General features: G+C 40.9%; 1 protein-coding gene across 1 annotated transcript; it reads right to left on the bottom strand.

Moving 5' to 3' along the window:
- Positions 1 to 12820: 12820 nt before the first annotated feature.
- On the bottom strand, positions 12821 to 18260 carry tada2b (transcriptional adaptor 2B). Its single transcript, XM_036596370.1, has 2 exons — positions 17973 to 18260; positions 12821 to 14922 (listed from the first exon to the last, which is right to left on the bottom strand). Exons 1-2 carry the CDS (start codon positions 18240 to 18242, stop codon positions 13699 to 13701), a joined length of 1494 nt encoding a protein of 497 aa, XP_036452263.1. The 5' UTR covers positions 18243 to 18260; the 3' UTR covers positions 12821 to 13698.
- Positions 18261 to 18268: the final 8 nt, after the last annotated feature.

The raw sequence follows: 18268 nt of genomic DNA, 5'->3' as shown, positions 1-18268 counted from the left end.
GAAAAATCCCATTCAGCCTAATGAGAAACTGTAGAGCAGACTCAGTTTATATCACAATACCTACATTTAGAGTCAGTTAATTTCAGATGGTTTTTATTTTGCATGAATGATCAGGACAGACTGGGTCTGTTATTTTGGAGGTTTTTAGCTGTAAACATATGGTTGATAGTCTTGCAGAAAGATTGTTGGTTTTCCGTTACTCATTATCTTAAATGGGATTTTTTCCAGCGTTCTGGAAAGCTTATCCAAATTAGCGACACTAGCTATGAAAGAGCACATTGGTGGGCGGAGCCTGGGTAGGTCATTTGGTTTCGTTTTGTTGCAGTAAAGGACAGCGGAGAACGAGCCGTCCAGTCTTTGTGCTGCTGAAGAGGCTGGACTCTAACTTCACAATGACGACCAACAGTACGGATTATAGTGGACTGATTCAACTTTGAATTTCTCTATGAATAGTGAAGAATATAATTTATGATTATGATCATTCGAGTGCATTTTGGAGAGTGGAGAGTGGCAGATGGTGAAAGATACATGGTGATAGATGGTGGCTTGAAAACCCTCTAAGTCTGGGAGGAGTAGGCATAATCACAACAGCGGTGATCATTCAAGAAATGCATTTTGTATCCTTAGAAACTTTCAAGTTTTTATACATTTAAGACACTTTTGGACTAAAAAGGTCTTAAAATTCTGTAGATATAGTCTGTTATCTCAGCGTAGATCCTCATCCTGCATACAAAACCTCTTCAGTTTAAGGCAGTGAAGCAAACGTTCAAGGCACGATTGATCATTTTTCCTGCCCTAACACATCTATTCAACTCTTGAAGGCTTTAATAATTACCTGATTGATTTGGTTAGTTTGTTAAAGCAGGAAGAGTACAAATCTGTGCTAAAATTGATTAGCACAGTCGGCTAATTCAGCTAATTGGGTTACATCTTCAAAACCATGATTGATCATTCCTGCTTCAGAAGTGACCGCCAGCCTCCCCCTTATTAATGCATAGTATATATTCCGGTAACACTTTATTTGGAGAGTCCAAAGTTGATACTTAATTTACTTTCAAGTTATATTCAACTAAATATCTACTAGATTGACCCTAACCTCAACCTCAACCCAAAACCTAAACCCAACACTCACCCTGGTCCTAGCCCTAACCCTGGTCCAAATCCTATCCCTAACCTTAACCTCAGCCCAAAACCTAAACCCAACCCTCACCCTGGTCCTAGCACTAACCCTGGTCCAAATCCTATCCCTAACCTTAACCTCGGCCTAAAACCTAAACCCAACCCTCACCCTGGTCCAAATCCTAACCCTAACCCTAACCTTAACCTCAACACCTAAACCCAGCCCTCACTCTGGTCCTAGCCCTAACCCTGGTCCAAATCCTAACCCTAACCCCACCACGGTTTAGAATCAACAGATTGTCAACAGATATTTTGTTAAGAATTTGAATATCTGTAGATCATCTATAGTGGACTGTCCAAATAAAGTGAGACCCATATTCCTGATACAGATCTGCTTTAAATATGTTTAGTATGAATTTGATCACATTGTTATGGGAAAATCAGAAAGATTGGTTGAATGAAGTCTAAACACTCAATGAACTGGACCTAGTGATTCCTGTCAGTCTATCAAAACAGTATAATCCATGTACAGTTTTGAAGCTCGAGTTAAATTAAGATAATTGGTATAGAGATGGTTTTAATGGCTGCTGACATTCTTGAAAGCCAAAAAAGCCACATTTCTTCTGCTGTATCCATGTATTTTTCCCTGTGTTGCTAGCTTGCTGAAAGGAGGAGCTCAGCTGGAGAGGCTAATGTTGCTAACAGGGAAAGTGAACAGCCACCAGTTAGCAGTACGCTAATGACCATGCTAACTGGGGGTGCTATTTTCTATGAAGTCATTGTTAAGCTTGTTAGCATGTCTGGTTGAGCTGCTCCTTAAAGTGCACTCGGATCTCAGAACAACACTTTAGCATATGCTAATTGCTAACACGCAGGTTTGTCGACCATTGCTCCTGGAGATCTAACTCTAGGTTCTAGCTCTAATTTAGCACACTCGCTCAAGCTAATCAACTTGAGGATTACCCGGTGTTGTAGGGTTACATCTTCAGAACCGTGGTTGGTCATTCTTGCTCCTGAGAAGCTGCCGTCAGCTTCAGATTCCTGTTCTTCCCCATTTTTATGTATCTGTATGTTTCTTGGTTTGTCTGAGATAAATTACTGGACCTAATTGTATTTTTTTTTCATAGATCCATCAATAAACATGTTTGAAATAGGACAATATCTCAAGTTTGGGTTCAGTTAGCTATAGCTGAAGCGTGGATGACTCAATTAGAGAGGTGATTCCCAAGCATGACCTATATATCCCAACTATTCCACATTTTTGTGGATTTCCAGCCCCAGTGCCAGGTAATCCATTGGTTTAAACAGTTGTATTTTCATGGTTAACCTAATGGATTAGCAGGTTTAGGTGTGTAGAAGACTGACTAGCCAGCTGGCTCAAGTATGTAGGCTGTAGAACGGAGATTAGCGACCTGGCTCAGGTAATATTGGGGTTTGGATTAGAACATCAGGATTGAGAACGTCTGGATTAGAAACTTGGACAAGCATCATCCTGTATCTCAACAGTGGTTCCTGATCCCACTTTTGGGCCTCTATGTTCTGAATATTCATGTTTTTATTGTTCTAATAAGCCTGAAAACACAAATACGCAGATCTGGTGTTGAGAACACTTGGTTGGCTGAGTCCAGCGCTGGAAGATCCTCAGTATATTTACATTATTTACAGTGACACGTGGACGTTAGCCGGACGGTAACGTTTCTTAGTAAAATGATGTAAAGAGATGGTCGGAATGGCTGAATTATTTGATTTTGGGTTTCTTTTAGGACTTTGAATGCTTCACTCAGAAATGCTCAAGAGCAGACTGCAAATTGATCACCAAGTCTGTTTTCTTAGCTATTTTCCCATTGACCTCCTTGATGATCTCTAAAAGACACAAGGATTCAATCAGAATCAGAGACCATGTTGGTAAACTTCCTTTCCAAGTCAAACTTTACTGGTGAAGTTTGCAGGTCTGTGGCCACCAACCATCCTTGTGAATGTCCATCTCACTTTATTAATTCCAGCTAATGGAGGATTGCATGATTGTATATTATCATTATCTTGATAAAATACTCTTCTCTGAGTTTATGATGGGTAAGATCAGTACTTCAAGGACACTGAACACCTGCTGGGATCATAAAAAAGATCTAGACCAAATATAGAGAGCATATAAACAACAACTGGCATAGTTACTGAATAAGCTAATAGCTAATACTAGTAATGATAACTAGAAAGCGAAAGTTTGTGAACAAACTTTAAGTTGGCTTGAAAAAGCTGGCTAATTACGTTAAAACGGTGACTGGTTAAAAAAAAATGGTTAAAATGAAGACTGTTGATGGTTGTTAAAATGTTGCTAAGCAGATGCGTTGCTAGGTGCTACCGTAAATGAAGTTCCACCTTAAATTCACTGAATTTAAAGTGGAACTACACTTTAAGGTGCCACCTTAAATTCTGTGCCACCATAAAAGAAGTTCGACCTTAAATTCTGTGCCACCTTAATTTTAGTGCTGTTAATTGCAGTTCCACCTTAAATTCTGTGCCACCTTAATTTTAGTGCTACATTAAAGAGAGTTCCACTTTAAATTCTGTGCCCCCTTAAATTTAGTGCTAGGTTAATGATGATATTTTTTTTACTGGAGCACTTTTATACTGGTAGCACCTCAAAGTACTTAATGGACAGGTGACAAAATAATAAAAATAAAGTTGAGTTTAGTGATTTTCTTTGGTAACTTTACTATTCACTAATAATAAATTTGAATAAATAAAAGTTAAAAGTATCAGTTGAGCTAATCTGAAACAGACAGATGTTCAAAAAGGCAAATTCAAAATAAAATTTTAATTAAAAGCTAAATTACAGAGATGTTTTCAATGTTTTGAAATGTGGAACTGAGCTTCACGGTCTAATAAAAGGTTTAGAAGCAGAACAACACAAAGACCCTCCACTTTTTCTCAAAATCACTGATCTGATTTTATACACACACATTTTCTAAGCCGCTTATCCTTCTGGGTCACGGGGGCAGCTGGAGCTGGAGGCCTACCCTACAACACATGATCCAGCTAAGCTGCGTCCGCTGAAGGTCATGTGAATGTCATAACCGGACAGGAAACACATAGTACTGCACTAGACAGCGTTTTAAAACTAGTACGCTGCATTAAAATCCATTCATTGGTTTAGTAAGTACAGTTTAGCTGTATGTGGCTCCTGAAAAATATAGACTTGGGTTGGAATGTTTGAACTGAACTGACTTGACCTCCTTGTGAAGGTCAATCTTCAGAAGGACGGTTGGTGGTTACTGTGCTATCTAAATAGTATATGAAATATGAAAGAGCATCAGGCCCCACTCTCCAATATCTTCCTATGTTTTTTTCTCAAACACATTCTTAAGAAAAGGTCTACGTCAGATTCATGACGTGCTCTTAAAGGGCAGCCAAGATACACCATATGGACAAAAGTATTGGGACACCTACACATTACATCTACAGGAGCTTTTATGAATCCCATTCTAAATCCATAGGCATTAATGTGGAGTTGGTCCCTCTTTGCAGCTATAACAGCTTCCACTCTTCTGGGAAGCTTCTACAAGATTTTGGAGTGTCTGTGGGAATTTTTGTCCACTTATCCAGAAGAGCATTTGTGAGGTCAGACACTGATGTTGGACGAGAGGGTCTGGCTCACAATCTCTGTTCTAGTTCATCCCAAAGGCGTTCGGTGGGGTTGAGGTAAGGGGTCTGTGAGGGTTAGTCAAGTTCTTCCACTCCCAGCTCGCCCCACCATGTGCCCCAATACTTGTGTCCATATAGTGTACGTATGGTGTCTGAAGTTTGCCTCTTTAGCTGTAGCACTGCTAATGAGCAGTGAAGTCTGCTTTTTTTCTTTAATAAAATTTCTATTATATAAATTTTTTTGCTTCAGCCCAACTCAAAAGCAGCTTCAGACAACAAAGATGCCCTGGGTCATCAGCTACATTTGAAGTAAGAAAGAAAACTGCATCAATTTCGATTTCTCAGTGCTGGAGCGCCATCTAGTGTTCTCAGCAGGATGGTTCAGGTTCAGCAGTGTGGATGAACACATACAGGGCTGAAATGTAGTTCTGAGACACTTCAATCCTGATTATGCAGTTTGTTAATGCATTGTGGAAAAGGTGCTTTGTCATATTCAAAAGTTCGTCATTTCAGCTATTAAGACTTATCAACCAATACTTTTGATCCAACTGAGCAACAGCAAACTAGAGGCCTCATTCACCAATATCCTCCCAAGAATTTTGTTTTTGTGAAAGGTCCTAAGAAAAAGTCTACATCAGATTCATGACGTGTTCTTAAAGCGCAGAACTGTTCTCACCTTTGTGCTCTTCACTTCCAGAAATAAAGGCACTAAACGGTCACTAGGGGTGGAACCCTCAAGGGTACATCTCAGTACCTTTAGTCAGGGAACATAACTGAACCATAATCCACTGAAATGATATGTTCTAAGCTGTACTGACTCCACACACCCCGTCTCGTCTCCAGGCTTTTATTTTACTGTTCTGTTTAAAACATTCGGTTATGAAAAGGTACAAATACGAACTTTTCACCTGGAAAAACTTAAGTTGTACCACTGTAGAACCTTTGAGGGAACATTTACACTGTTTGTACCTTCATGAACAAAAAATGTACCTGCACAGAACCTCTGTTTCTAAGTGTTGAGTGTAGATTCTGTTCTTAACTAAGAACAAATCCCAAATAAGAGAACGTTGGTGAATGTCAGAATCTTCATGAAAACTCTGTAAGTGTATTTTAAAAAGAAATTTCCTCTTAAGAATGGTGGTGAATGAGGTCCAATGTCTCTTCGTGACAAAAAACAGAAAATTACACTGAAAATTCCAAATTTATCTGTGAAAATATACTGAAGTGGTGGAACGAGACGGGACGTGTTCTAAACCTGCCCCACTCTGACCACTCAAAAGAGAAAATCAAACTATCCTGGAAGACGTCACGCCGTGGTTCAAAGGAAGAGATATGCAACAGACTACTGAGCGAAATAAAATACTGAATACTGACCTAAATAAAGAACGGAGAAGCTGATGTTTCAGTACTTTTACTCGCCTTGCTTAAGTTCTCAGTTAAACACTGAGATGAGTTTCAGTTAGTAAACCTGGTGGTTTTTGCTGGTTGTTGTATTAATTTTGATGGATATGAAAGAATAAATTATTCGTCTTGGAGGGGAATAAATATTATAATTTTTGAGTACAGTATGGTGCAAATCAGGCATGTCCAACTGGGGACCTTCTGGGTCAAAGTGCTGTGGAGATCAGCGTTGACCCTCATCTAACACTCTGAATTCAGTTCAGTAAGGCCTTGCTGATTAGCTGATTAGCTGAATCAGGTGTGTTTAATTAGGCAGTGAGCTGAAGTCTGCAGTGCTTTGACCCGCGAGGACTGGAGCCTGACACATGCGGTGTAAACTATTTCAGAGCAACAGAAATGATCTAGCATTCATAGGAAAATCAGATTTCAGGTTCAGCTTTCTTCACAGTGGTGGTGATAGGAACCAGGGGTCGCCATGACTACAACACAAATATAGACATTTTATTTACTATCCAGAATCACCAGTGAACCTACACGAGTCTTCTGAGTTTATATGGAACGTTGATGATGGAAAATAGTGGAAAATCTGAAATAGTTTTATTTGGGGACTATTTTGCCTCACAGCACCCTGCACATTATGTATCCCTCCACCATGAATGGAGTTTTAAAGCTAAAACCTTCGCAAAACTATCATAAAACAGTGTCTCAGTCATCAGGCAGTGAATTCATAACCATTTCATGTAGTAACTTTCTGTGAGGGAGCTTTTAGAGGTGGACGTCTGGTTCCTATCACCACCACTGTGAACAGTTCTGACTCAGTAAGTTTCTCTAGAACACAGCGTTTCACACCAAACCACTCTGAACCACTCTGTTTACATCACTGTGGTGGAATAATCCTTTAACAACATTTCTTAAAAGCCCAAAATCTGTCACATAAAAGAAATGTTGTCTTTTTATACGTGAATAAAAACTGCAGGACTGAAGAACAATGAAAAACAAGAGGATTTAGTTTGAACTCTTTCATACGAAACACAACGTAAGTCGTATCGTGTGCAGTGATGAGCAGATGAGCCTGAAAACACAGCTTTCAAACATCTTCAATGTACAGAACACTTTTACAAATGAGAAAGTTTAGGAAAGAAACAAAAAACACTGCTTTACTAAAAATGAATTGAACAACGTCATGCGAGAACCTGACAGAAGAAAACAGATGCTTTTCTCTCATTTAAGTGTCTTTTTCCTTACAAAAATTATAAAAATGCATTTGAAATAAAATACTTTACAATTCACAGATCACTTTTTCTCTCAGCACCCCCATACTTCTGCACAAATTATTTTACACATATTTACAGTTTCCAAAATAGCACAATGACTCCTGCTGCCATTAAAATACAACTGTTTAACCCAAAGGAAGAGGCCAGACCTCTCCTTTATACACCTGGAATCAAAAGGCTGCCGTTTCTCATCGTGCTCTTCTGAAAGGTGTTTGTCCACAAAACAAAGATCCTCTGATCACCCTGTGGGAAGAGTAACACTCGCAAAGCGATTATTTGGCGCTATATGACGATGTCTGTTACAAAAACGGATCCTGGCTTAAAACAACAGAGTAGCTTTTTCACTGTAGGAAATCCAGTCTTGGAGCGCCATCTAGTGGTTTCACTGCTGCAGCATAACTGAACTCACCAAGGCCTTAAAGGGGAACTCCACTAATTTTATCCAAATTTCTGCATAATTAAATGGTTAGGATGTAAACGATTATTCAGAGTGGTTTGGTGTGAAACGCTCCATTCACAGTGGTGGTAATAGGAGCCTGACGTCCACCTCTAAAAGCTCCCTCACAGGAAGTTACTACATGAACTGGTTATGAATTTACTGCCTGATGTCTCAGACACTGATTTACGATAGTTTTGAGAGGATTTTGGCCTTAAACTCCATTCATGGTGGAGGGATACATAATATGCAGGACGCTGTGAGGCAAAATAGTGCCAAAGAAAACTTATTATTCCAGATGTTCCACTATTTTCCATCATCAACATTCCATATAAACTCAGAAGACTCGTGTAGGTTCACTGGTGGTTCTGGATAGTAAATAAAATGTCTATATTTGTGTTGTAGTCACGGTGAGCCCTGGTTCCTATCACCACCACTGTAAAGACATCTGAACCATTTCACACCAAACCACTCTGAGTCACTCTGATTACAACTGAATTCTGCAAAAATTTTGATAAATTGGTGGGGCTGTCCTTTAGAGCAACACAGTTACCCTTAACCCAAATGTAGCTGATCAGCCAAGACGTGTCTGTTGTCTCAAGTTTGCTTCTTTAGTTTTAGCGCTGGAGCTGCGAGGCTAATGTAGCTAACAGGTAATAAAAGCTTATAACCCACCAGTTAGCACTATGTCAATCATGTCAATCATCACACACTGTCCCTCAAACTGTGAAGAGATGTTCAGTATCTCTGACAGACTTGACTGAGGTTTCTGAAACTGTATGACACACTGTTATCTATAAACATGGACATTTACAGACAGATTATGGCATCAAAACTGAACTAAAACCACAGAATAAACCTTCAGACAACAAACATGTCTTGGCTAACCAACTCAATTTAGAGGGAAAGTGTTTTTTATTGCCAATCCATCAAATGAACACTGAGCCGATGAGTCTGATCAGGTCTGTTAGAGCAGAAGAAAAACACTAAACTCTGAAATACAAGGTTCTTCCAGGCTGAGATAGAATCTACAGGCTGACTGGCCTGGTAGCTTCACACGCCGTCAGCAAAACACTTCATTTTCAGATCAATGCCACAAAAATAAGCCAAACGTTTTGACTGTTGAACAGAGGAAGAGCTAAGGGACATTATCTACTGGACAGTCCCCACTTTGGGCTTAAGTTATCCAGCTTTAATGAGAAATTCTGCATTATGAAGTTTCACACCTGCATTGACTCTTCGGCTTATTACCAAAGCACCTATGAGTCCAGTCAAGTGGTTTAAATCTAGGAACATCATCTGACAATCCTGTGTAGTTCATCAGTGATGGGTTTCAGCATGTTTCCCAGTCTGAGTCAGCAGTCAATATAATGTTTTGAGGCAAATGAAAACATCCAACCAACAATAATCCACAAAAAAGCACTCGAACCTCAGCAATCAGGAGGAAGAAAGTGGTCTGGATTTGACTTTTTGACCCGACTGTACGGATTAAGTCACTCTCTAACTAGTACATGGAACTAAATGAATCAGAGATGCTCAATGATTTGGCAAAGTCTCGAGATCTACAGCCCTGCAGAGTATAATATTAATTCTAACCTACTGTGCTGAGCACCAAAGGTAAAACCAAAGTGAGGAACGTCCAATAAGAGAAGAGCTAAGTGGTGTTTATATCAGACAATCCTTCCTTTTGGCTCAAGTTAGCCAAACAGCAAGTTAGCCATATAGTCCTAATGTTGTATGCTGAGTAACAGGATTCCTCAGTTAGACAGCTAACTTAAGCCCAAAGTATCACTTAACTAATTTGCTCTTTGGCTAACATAAACCAAAAGTGAGGATCGTCTACTCACTTTTGGCTCACGTTAGCCAAAGAGCAAGTTAGCCAGTTAGCCTACTATTCCGTGCCGAGTAGCAGGATGTTTCAGTTAGCTGTTTCAGTTTCAGTTAACTTTTGGCTCAAGTTAGCCAGATAGTTCTAATCCTAGTACTCAGATTTAAAATGAGAGGGTATTTCACAAAGAGTTCTTCAATAAAAAGATAACCTGAGCCTAAAATGAGGACTGTCAAGTTAGACAAGTGGCAAGATAGGTATTTTATGCTGAGTAGCAAGATGTCTCAGTTAGCCAGCTAACTTAAGCCCAAGTTGAGGATGGTCACTTTGAGAGAAGAGCTAAGTGGCATTTGTATAAGACAATCCTTACTTTGACCTTACGTTAGCCAAAGAGCCAAAAAGTCAGCAGGACATCTCAGTAGGCCAGTTAATCTAGAACAACAGAGTCCAAAAAGAGAAGAGCTAAGTGGTGTTTATATCAGACAATCCTTACTTTTGGCTCAAGTTAGCCAGATAGCTCTAATCTTAGTATGTTGTACTCAGCTTTAAACCGAGAGGGTATTTCACAAAGCAGAGCTCTTCAATAAAACTGGATAACTTGAGCCGAAAATGAGGACTGTCCAAAGTTAGCCAAGTGGCAAGTTAGCCAGGTATTTTCTGCTGAGTAGCAAGATGTTTCAGTTAGTCTGCTAACTTAGCCAAAAGTGAGGACTGTCCAATAGAACAACAGCCAAGTGGTGTGTCTACTGGACAATCCTCACTTTGGGATTAAACTAGCCAAGAAGCTCTAATCATATGTTGTTCTCAGCTCAAGAACAGGGTGGTGTTTCACAAAGCAAGATTTTTTTAATTAAGCTGGATAACTTAAACCCAAAGTGAGGCCCGTCCAACAGAAATGTCACCTAGTGCTTATCCTACTGGAGATGCTCGAAGTTGGACTTATCTGGTTAGAAAGTTAGAAAACTCCGCCTCCACCCCCTCAGTTAGCCAGCTAACTTAAGACCAAAATCAATGAAGAGAGCTAGGACCTTTTCCCATTCCTGCTGTACAATCCTGAGTTTTGGCCCAAGTTATCCTCCTTTGAGAGATACTCTCTGGAGGAGCTGATCAACGATGGGCTGCACATTTCACCCAGTGATCCTCCACCAGCATCCACAATGAACTAGGTGAGCTGTTGTGAATAGCTTGAGACCTTTTATGCATTCAGCATTGTGTACACTGAACAAAACGGCAAGAAAAGAGGGGGTAAAGATATTGAAAAGAACCCACAAGCCATAAGCTTAGGTTATGACAACAGGGCAGTGAGGAAGAAAAGAGGATGCGAGATGGAGACACTCGTCCACTTCTTCCCTCTGCTCTCCCTGGTCCTCGCCCCTCGTTTGTATGCAGGCGTGCAGCCCTTCAGACAGCATCATTTACATTTAAATAGGAAAGAGTCTGCGACCAGGCAAATGCACAAAAGCTCTCAACTGGGGAAAACATAAAAAAGTGACAGAAAAAGAGCAGCTTTCCTCCGCTGCCGAGCTTTTCCAAGACCCGACATCTCTCCCTTGTTTGTCTTGTACAAGGGATGTCAGGTTGTTATTGTGAAAAATGCTTCGAGGAGCAACTTTGCGATATTATAACAGATGTCAGGGGTCAGAAAAAGAAAATGAAGCAATGTGATCCTACAATAATTACGTGTTTTCCTCAGGAGGGTATTTCACATAGCAGTTAGCCAGATAACTTCAAAAGTCAAGTACAATGGCAGACGAGCTAAAGGACATTCCTGTTGGATAAACTTTACTTTTGGCTTAAGTTATCCAGCTTTATTGAGAAACTTAACACCCTTGTGCTCAAGAAAGGGCTTGGCAATTAGCTTTTTGAGCCAAATCAGGCGAGCTTATCTCAGTAAAGCTAGATAACTGAAGTCAAGGGTGAGGCTTATCCAACAAGAATGTCCCTCAGCTCTTCATCTATTGGACAGACTTGACTTTGGGCTTAAGCCAGGGGTGCTCAATCCTGGTTCTGGAGATCTACCACCCTGGAGAGTTCAGATCCTACACACCTGGCTCATATTGTTAGATGGCCCTGATGGCCTTGATTACCTGGATCAGGTGTGTTCAATTAGGGTTGGAGCTGAACTCTGCAGGTACGTAGATCTCCAGGACCAGGATTGAGCAACGCTGGCTTAAGTGATCAGGCTAAACAAGAGATCCTGCTTGAGGACATTAGACTGGTGTGTTAGAGGCTGAAAAACACTAAACCATTCAACATACATTCTTAAAAATAAAGGTGTTAAAAAGGTCCTCTGGAGCAAAATCCATAGCTGAACTTTGGTTCCTTGAAGAACCTTTTGATTGAAATGAGATGCACAAGGAACCATCGGTCCAAGCCAAGAACCATTTAAGGACCTTTATTTTCAAGATCACTACAAGATGTACTCTACAGGGTGTACAAGGAATGTGTAACAGATAATGGCACGTCTAAATTTTCCGACTAAATATATATTAAGATTTTCTTCCCAAAACATAATCAAATTTAGCTACACTACGTTATCTAAGGCTCAGTGCTTGCGTTGTTTATCTTCCGCACCTCCAAATTACAATCTGCACGTTCCACCAAGCATGAAATATGCTGACATACCATGACAGTAAACCTCTACACTTCTAGCCGAATGAAAAATGCTGTTGTTCAGGATTTCCAAAAATATGTGGAAAGCTAATCTTTAAAACTTATGAATCATTGGCATTTATCGATGCTTAAAGTCAGTCCCTTCATTTGGACCTCTAGGAACTATTTGTCACGGTCAACGAAAGTCACTCTTGTCAAAAAAGGTCTCACTTCACAGGCATGTCTCTGAAGCCAGGGGTGAAATAAGGGGAAAACTGAAGTAAAGGCATGAAGCAAAGCTAGTAATGCATATGGAAACACTATGTGAAGTAACCGACCAAAGCACATGGAAAAAGAACAGCGACAACCACCAAACATGAGCACAACCAGGCATCCAGGAGGAACCAAGGAGTAACACTGTTTGGCTTTCCAAAGGCAGGTAAATTCGCATGAAACTATCTCAGCGTCAAAGACAAGACATCCCCTTCTCAAGAAAAGTGGAAGAACAACAAATGAACACAAAAGAAAGACGTTTGGCCAACAGAACATGCTTTATGCGTTGTGCTTGGGTTTCTCGCTTTTTCTAGCTTTGCTTTTATGAAAAAATCTTTAATGCCAAATCAAAAGAATGCTCTACAGAAGCTCGAGGCTGCTTTCTACAGCTTTAACTTTAGCATCATCGGATTCCCTGCCAGGACGAACATATTAAGCTTATAGTAAGTATTTTAACAAAATGAGGTTCTCTAAAAAATTTGGCTGCACCATGAATTTCCTGCGTTCTGCAGGTTATTATCTCCTTCCACTCTGCTCTTTGGGATGATATAATGGAGCTTTCTTCTCAGAGAAGCAGAACAGCCTCCATCATATTCATAATGAAGCTAATTTAAAAGGGCAACACTGCTACACAACATTAGCATAGGTTACCTTCGATGATAGCTCAACACAAAACCCGTAGAAAACCTGCACCAGAGGATCGCTCTCTTCAACGAGGACTTCTTTCAATTAGCAAAAATATATAAAGACGTACTCCTCTGAAACCTCATATGCTTATCAAAATCTTGTAAATGTTACTTCTGCTTTAGTTAAACTCTTTCTACTCGTGTACGTTCCTATGACAAGAATCGGGATCGAGGTAAGACGCCACACTGACGTCTCAATCCAAGTCTTCTCAAGTGAGATGCTTTATAAAACAGTAGAAAAGAAGCACGCACATTTGTGAGGGTGGCTAAAGCTTCAGTTAGCATTAGGCAGCGCCTCACGAGATCCAGACGCACTCCATGAGAACGTTGGGGATTCGAAGTCCGTTGTATCCTACCAAGTTCTCAAGGGTCCGTGAGATGCCTTGTAATAAAACAGTAGAAAAGAAGCACAAAGAGTCTCCAGGGTTGCTAAGGCTTGAGTCAATATTAGGCAGCATCCCGCGATATCCAGCCGCTCTCTGTGAGAAAGTTGAGGATTCGCCTCTTCAGCACTTTGTCCAGGTATCCAGGCAGTCGGCTTTTTGCGGGGACGCCCTGCCTCTTCTGCAGATGGTCCTTGATGATGATGGTCTTGACGGTTAAGTAACGTGTGGGACTCAAGTTCAGAGAGTTGCAAAGCACCTTCTCGCGATCGGAAAGCAGCTCAAAGCCCGGTAAATGCTCGATAGCTGCAAATTCGCCATCTTTCCCTTCCTCTTTGATGGCCCCGCCCCCTCCACTGCCTGCCCCGCCTCCTGTGGCCCCAGCACCACCACCTCCGATCCCAGACGAGCCCCCTAATCCTCCACCGCCTCCGCTACCTCTCTTGGAACTCTTGTTTTCTTTCCTTTTCTCTCGCTTATGCCTCGCAGCTTCGTATTCGGCAGACTCGTCCAGCCGAGTGATCCCGTTGCGCCGGTAGCGCTGTAGCTCGCGTACTTTTGCCCGCAAAACCCGTTCCTTGTGCATGTTGTCGAAAAAGTCCTCAAACTCCCTGTGCGCCATGAACTGGCACAGCGCCCGCAACTTTGTGCGCTGCTCACGTTCTTCCTTCGTGATCTTGCGTTTTGGCGCCGAAGATGCCACAGCTGATGCTGCTGTCACGGAACCTGTGCCCCCCGTCATTGTCGGAGCATTAGTTGTTGAATTTCCACCAGTCAATCCAGTGCCTCCAGCACCTCCTGACCCAACTCCTCCAGTGCCACCTGGCTTGTCCCGCTCTTTATCCTTCTTGTCCCGGCCAAGGAAAGCTGGAACCAGGTTGTAGTCCCTGGCAATGTTCTTGCGCCTTTGGCGCTCCCTCAGCTTCCGTACATACATGTCCACGTGAGCACGTTTCATTTCGATCTCAACATCCTCGTCGTCGTAGTTCACCGATAACCCACTTATGAGCTTCTCCGCCTCCTGATCGTATTCTATTTCGTAATCATCCCGTAAAGGCATGTATCCCAGCAGCTGCTGCTCGGCCACGGAAATGTCCAGCGGGGGTAAAGGGGTGGTCAAGCTGGGGGAAAGGGGACCCCCGCCAGGGCAGGTGTGGTCTGTCACGCGGTTGGGAATGTTATCAGGGATGCAGGCCTTGCCCAGATTGCCATGGATGTACATGCTGACGTAGTGGTCCATGACTTCCTGAGGAGTGCGAGAGGCTCCAACATGGGCAGCCATGTCCTCCTAAAACAGTATGCAGATAAAGAAATGATCAGATAGTGACACACAGACACAGTGTCGTAGTTGGGACAAAACCTTGGATCTCCATTTCCATTTTTCTAATTTTTTTGCAATAAATTTTGTTCAAATTTGATGAGAAACGGAGCAATAAAAATGTTCCAAAATTAACCTGTTCCATTAACTTTCATTTAAATTTAGGAATGTTTTTTCCTTCTCCTGAGTTTGAGATACAAGGTTTTGGTGTCCAACAGCCTCTCCATCTTTCTGCCCACCTAACATTGTCCTTCTAACCTTAATAGTTTATAAGTTATAGTGGCTTTAAAAGTACAAAATCCATCAAAAATATTACAGAAGTGCATGGAACTGTGTGAACCGAGCAAGTTACTGCTTGCATTTCAAATCACTCAGCACCACACTGTGGGACCATTTATCACCAAACTACTCATCCATCACTGAGTTTATCCATCAAATAGGTACTTTAATACAGTGTTTCTCAACCTTGGTCATGGAGGCCCACTTTCCTGCACATTTTAGTACTTTTTCCTTCTTTAGCACACACACTTTAACCCAATAATGGGCTGTTAATGAGCTGATTAGTTGAATCAGCTGTGTTGGCAGCAGGGAAAACGCTAAAAAGTGCAGGGCAGGGCACTTTTTAGGACCATAACAAATGGATAACCTAAGTTATAATGGCTTCTATTAGACTTATTCTACCCAGTTGGCATCCAGTAAAACTGTGGTTTTCTCTGTTCAACTAACACTAATAAACCCATAATCTAGAAGTTTCGATGGCTTTAAAAGTACAAATCCATCAAGTACAGTGAACTGACTGAATGAAACTACTTTTTTCAAAAAAACAGCACCATATTATGTCCATAAACTTGCCATAATAAACACATTATGTTATATTAGCTTTGTATTAAGTTTATTCCACTCAGGTCAGTCTGAGGTTTGTACCCAGTTGGTGTGCAGTGAGTTCTGCTCTTTTCTAACCAATATAACCACATTAAAAGCTCCTCACCTGAGTTGTAAATAGAGTTTAATTGAGTCAAATTGGTACCAAGTTGGTGTTCAGTACCCTGTGGTTCTGGTTCTCTGCCCCCCCTAACAATTATTAACCCTTAATCTATGTTATAATGGCTTTGAAAGTACAAAATACATCAGGTACATGGAAATATTTAAACAAAACTACTTTCTGCCCACCTCTGTTTAATGTAACTTCATATTAGGACCACTCACTCATAAAACACAGATAATCTGAGTAATAATAGCTTTGTATTCAGTTTATCTCACTCAGTTCAGTCTGAGATTTGTACTTAATTGATGTGAAGTGGGCTCTGCTCTTTTCTAACCAAGCTAACCACATTAAAAGCCATTCATCTGAGCTGTAAGTAGAGTTTGAATTTATTTTGCACCCAATCTCTGGTTCTCTGTTCAAATCACAATAATAAACCTATAATTTAGAAGATACATTGGCTACTTTACTACTTTACTAAACTACTTCACAGACCATAATAAACATATAATCTAAGTTATACTGGCTTTGTATTAAGTTTATTCTACTGGGTTTAGCTTTAGTTTTGTACCCAGCTGGTGTCCAGCAATCTCTTTGCTGACCAGCCCAACCATATTAATAGCCCCTGATTTGCGTTGTAAGTAGAGTTTAGCTAAGTTTGTTTTGTGCCCAAACAAAAAGTAAGTATTAAGTATTAAAAAGTAGTAAAAATACATCAAGTACATCAAAAGGATTGGATGAAACTACTTTCTACACACTTTTGTTCTCTTCACTCCCTGTAACAAATAGATAATGTAAGGTATAATGGCTTTTATTAGGCTTATTCTATACAGTTCATTGTGAATCAACCAGTGTCCAGTAGAACTCTGGTTCACTCTGCCCACCTAACAATAATAAACCCGTAATCTACGTTATAGTGGCTTTATAAGGACACATCCATCAGGTTTATGGAACTGACTGGATGAAACTACTTTTTACCCACCTCTATTTAGAATAACACCATATTAGGACCATTTACTGACCATAATGAACGAATAATCTAAGTTAGAATGGTTATAAAAGTACAAAATACATCAAGTACATTAAACTGATTGAGTAAAACTACTTTCTGCTCAACTGAGTGTTGTATCCAACAACAGTAAACCCATAATCCAAGTTATAATGTCTCTAAAAGTACAAATACATCAGGTTTATGTAACTGACTGAATTAAACTAGTTTCTACTCATCTCGGTTCAAAATAACACCACATTACAACCAATCCCTGACCATAATAAACAGATGTTCTGAGTTGCATTGGCTTTATATTAAGTTTATTCCACTCAGTTCAGTTTGGGTTTGTATCCAACAACAATAAACCCATAATCTACGTTATAATGGCTCTAAAAGTACAAATACATCAAGTTTATGTAACCGAATGAATGAAACTACTCTCTGCTCAACCATGTTTACAATAACATCACATTATGACCACTCACTGACCATAATACATGGATAATCTGAGTTATAATGGCTTTAAAAGTACAAAATACACCAAGCAGATGAAACTGACTGAATTAAACTAGTTTCTACTCATCTCGGTTTAAAATAACACCACATTAGGGCCATTCACTCACCATAATAAACAGATCATTTAAGTTATATCGGCATTATATTAAGTTTATTCCACTCAGTTCAGTCTAAGTTTTGTACCCAGTTGGTCTCCAGTGGTCCCTGGTTCTGGTTCTCTGCCCATCTACCAATAATAAATCTATAATCCAGGTTATAATGGCTTTAAAAGTACAAATACATTAAGTTTGTGTAACTGACTGAATTAAACTACTTCTTACTCATCTCTGTTTACAATATCTCCACATTAGGACCACTCACTGACCATAACAAACGGATATTTTGAGTTATATTGGCTTTATATTAAGTTTATTCCACTCAGTTCAGTCTGAGTTTTGGACCCAGTTGGTCTCCAGCTGGTTCTGCTCTTTTCTGACCACACTAAAAGCCCCTAATGCGGGCAGCGAGCGGAGTTTAGCTGAGTTTTGTTACCCAGTTGCCGAAGCCGTACTGCTCGATGGCGTCCAGCAGGCTCTGCTCCTCTCTGCCCGTCCAGCCTCCCTCCGCCTCGGCTCCCCACAGGGCGAACCGGCCTCCGTCCACCTGCTGGTATCCGTGCCATCTGCGGTGGTTTCCGATCTCCGCTCCCGCCGAGAAGCACTCGGGACACAGCTCGATGTCCGGGCAGTCCGTGCAGCGGATCCGCAGGTTGCTCACGTCCGACAGGCAGTTCACACAGTACTTCTTCCCCAGGTCCGCCATTTCTGCTCCTCCCGCTGCTGCTGCCT

The sequence above is a fragment of the Colossoma macropomum genome, unplaced genomic scaffold, assembly GCF_904425465.1.
Source record: "Colossoma macropomum unplaced genomic scaffold, Colossoma_macropomum, whole genome shotgun sequence".
Lineage (NCBI taxonomy): Eukaryota > Metazoa > Chordata > Actinopteri > Characiformes > Serrasalmidae > Colossoma > Colossoma macropomum.
This window is presented reverse-complemented; position numbering and strand designations above follow the sequence as displayed.

What these genes read in the sequence shown, in the direction of transcription:
- tada2b (XM_036596370.1), bottom strand. Translation starts at nt 18,242, where the DNA reads ATGGCGGACCTGGGGAAGAAGTACTGTGTGAACTGCCTGTCGGACGTG. An exon ending in AGTACGGCTTCGGCAACTGG is followed by an intron (nt 14,923 to 17,972) that starts GTAACAAAACTC and finishes ATACTGTTTTAG; the next exon opens with GAGGACATGGCTGCCCATGT.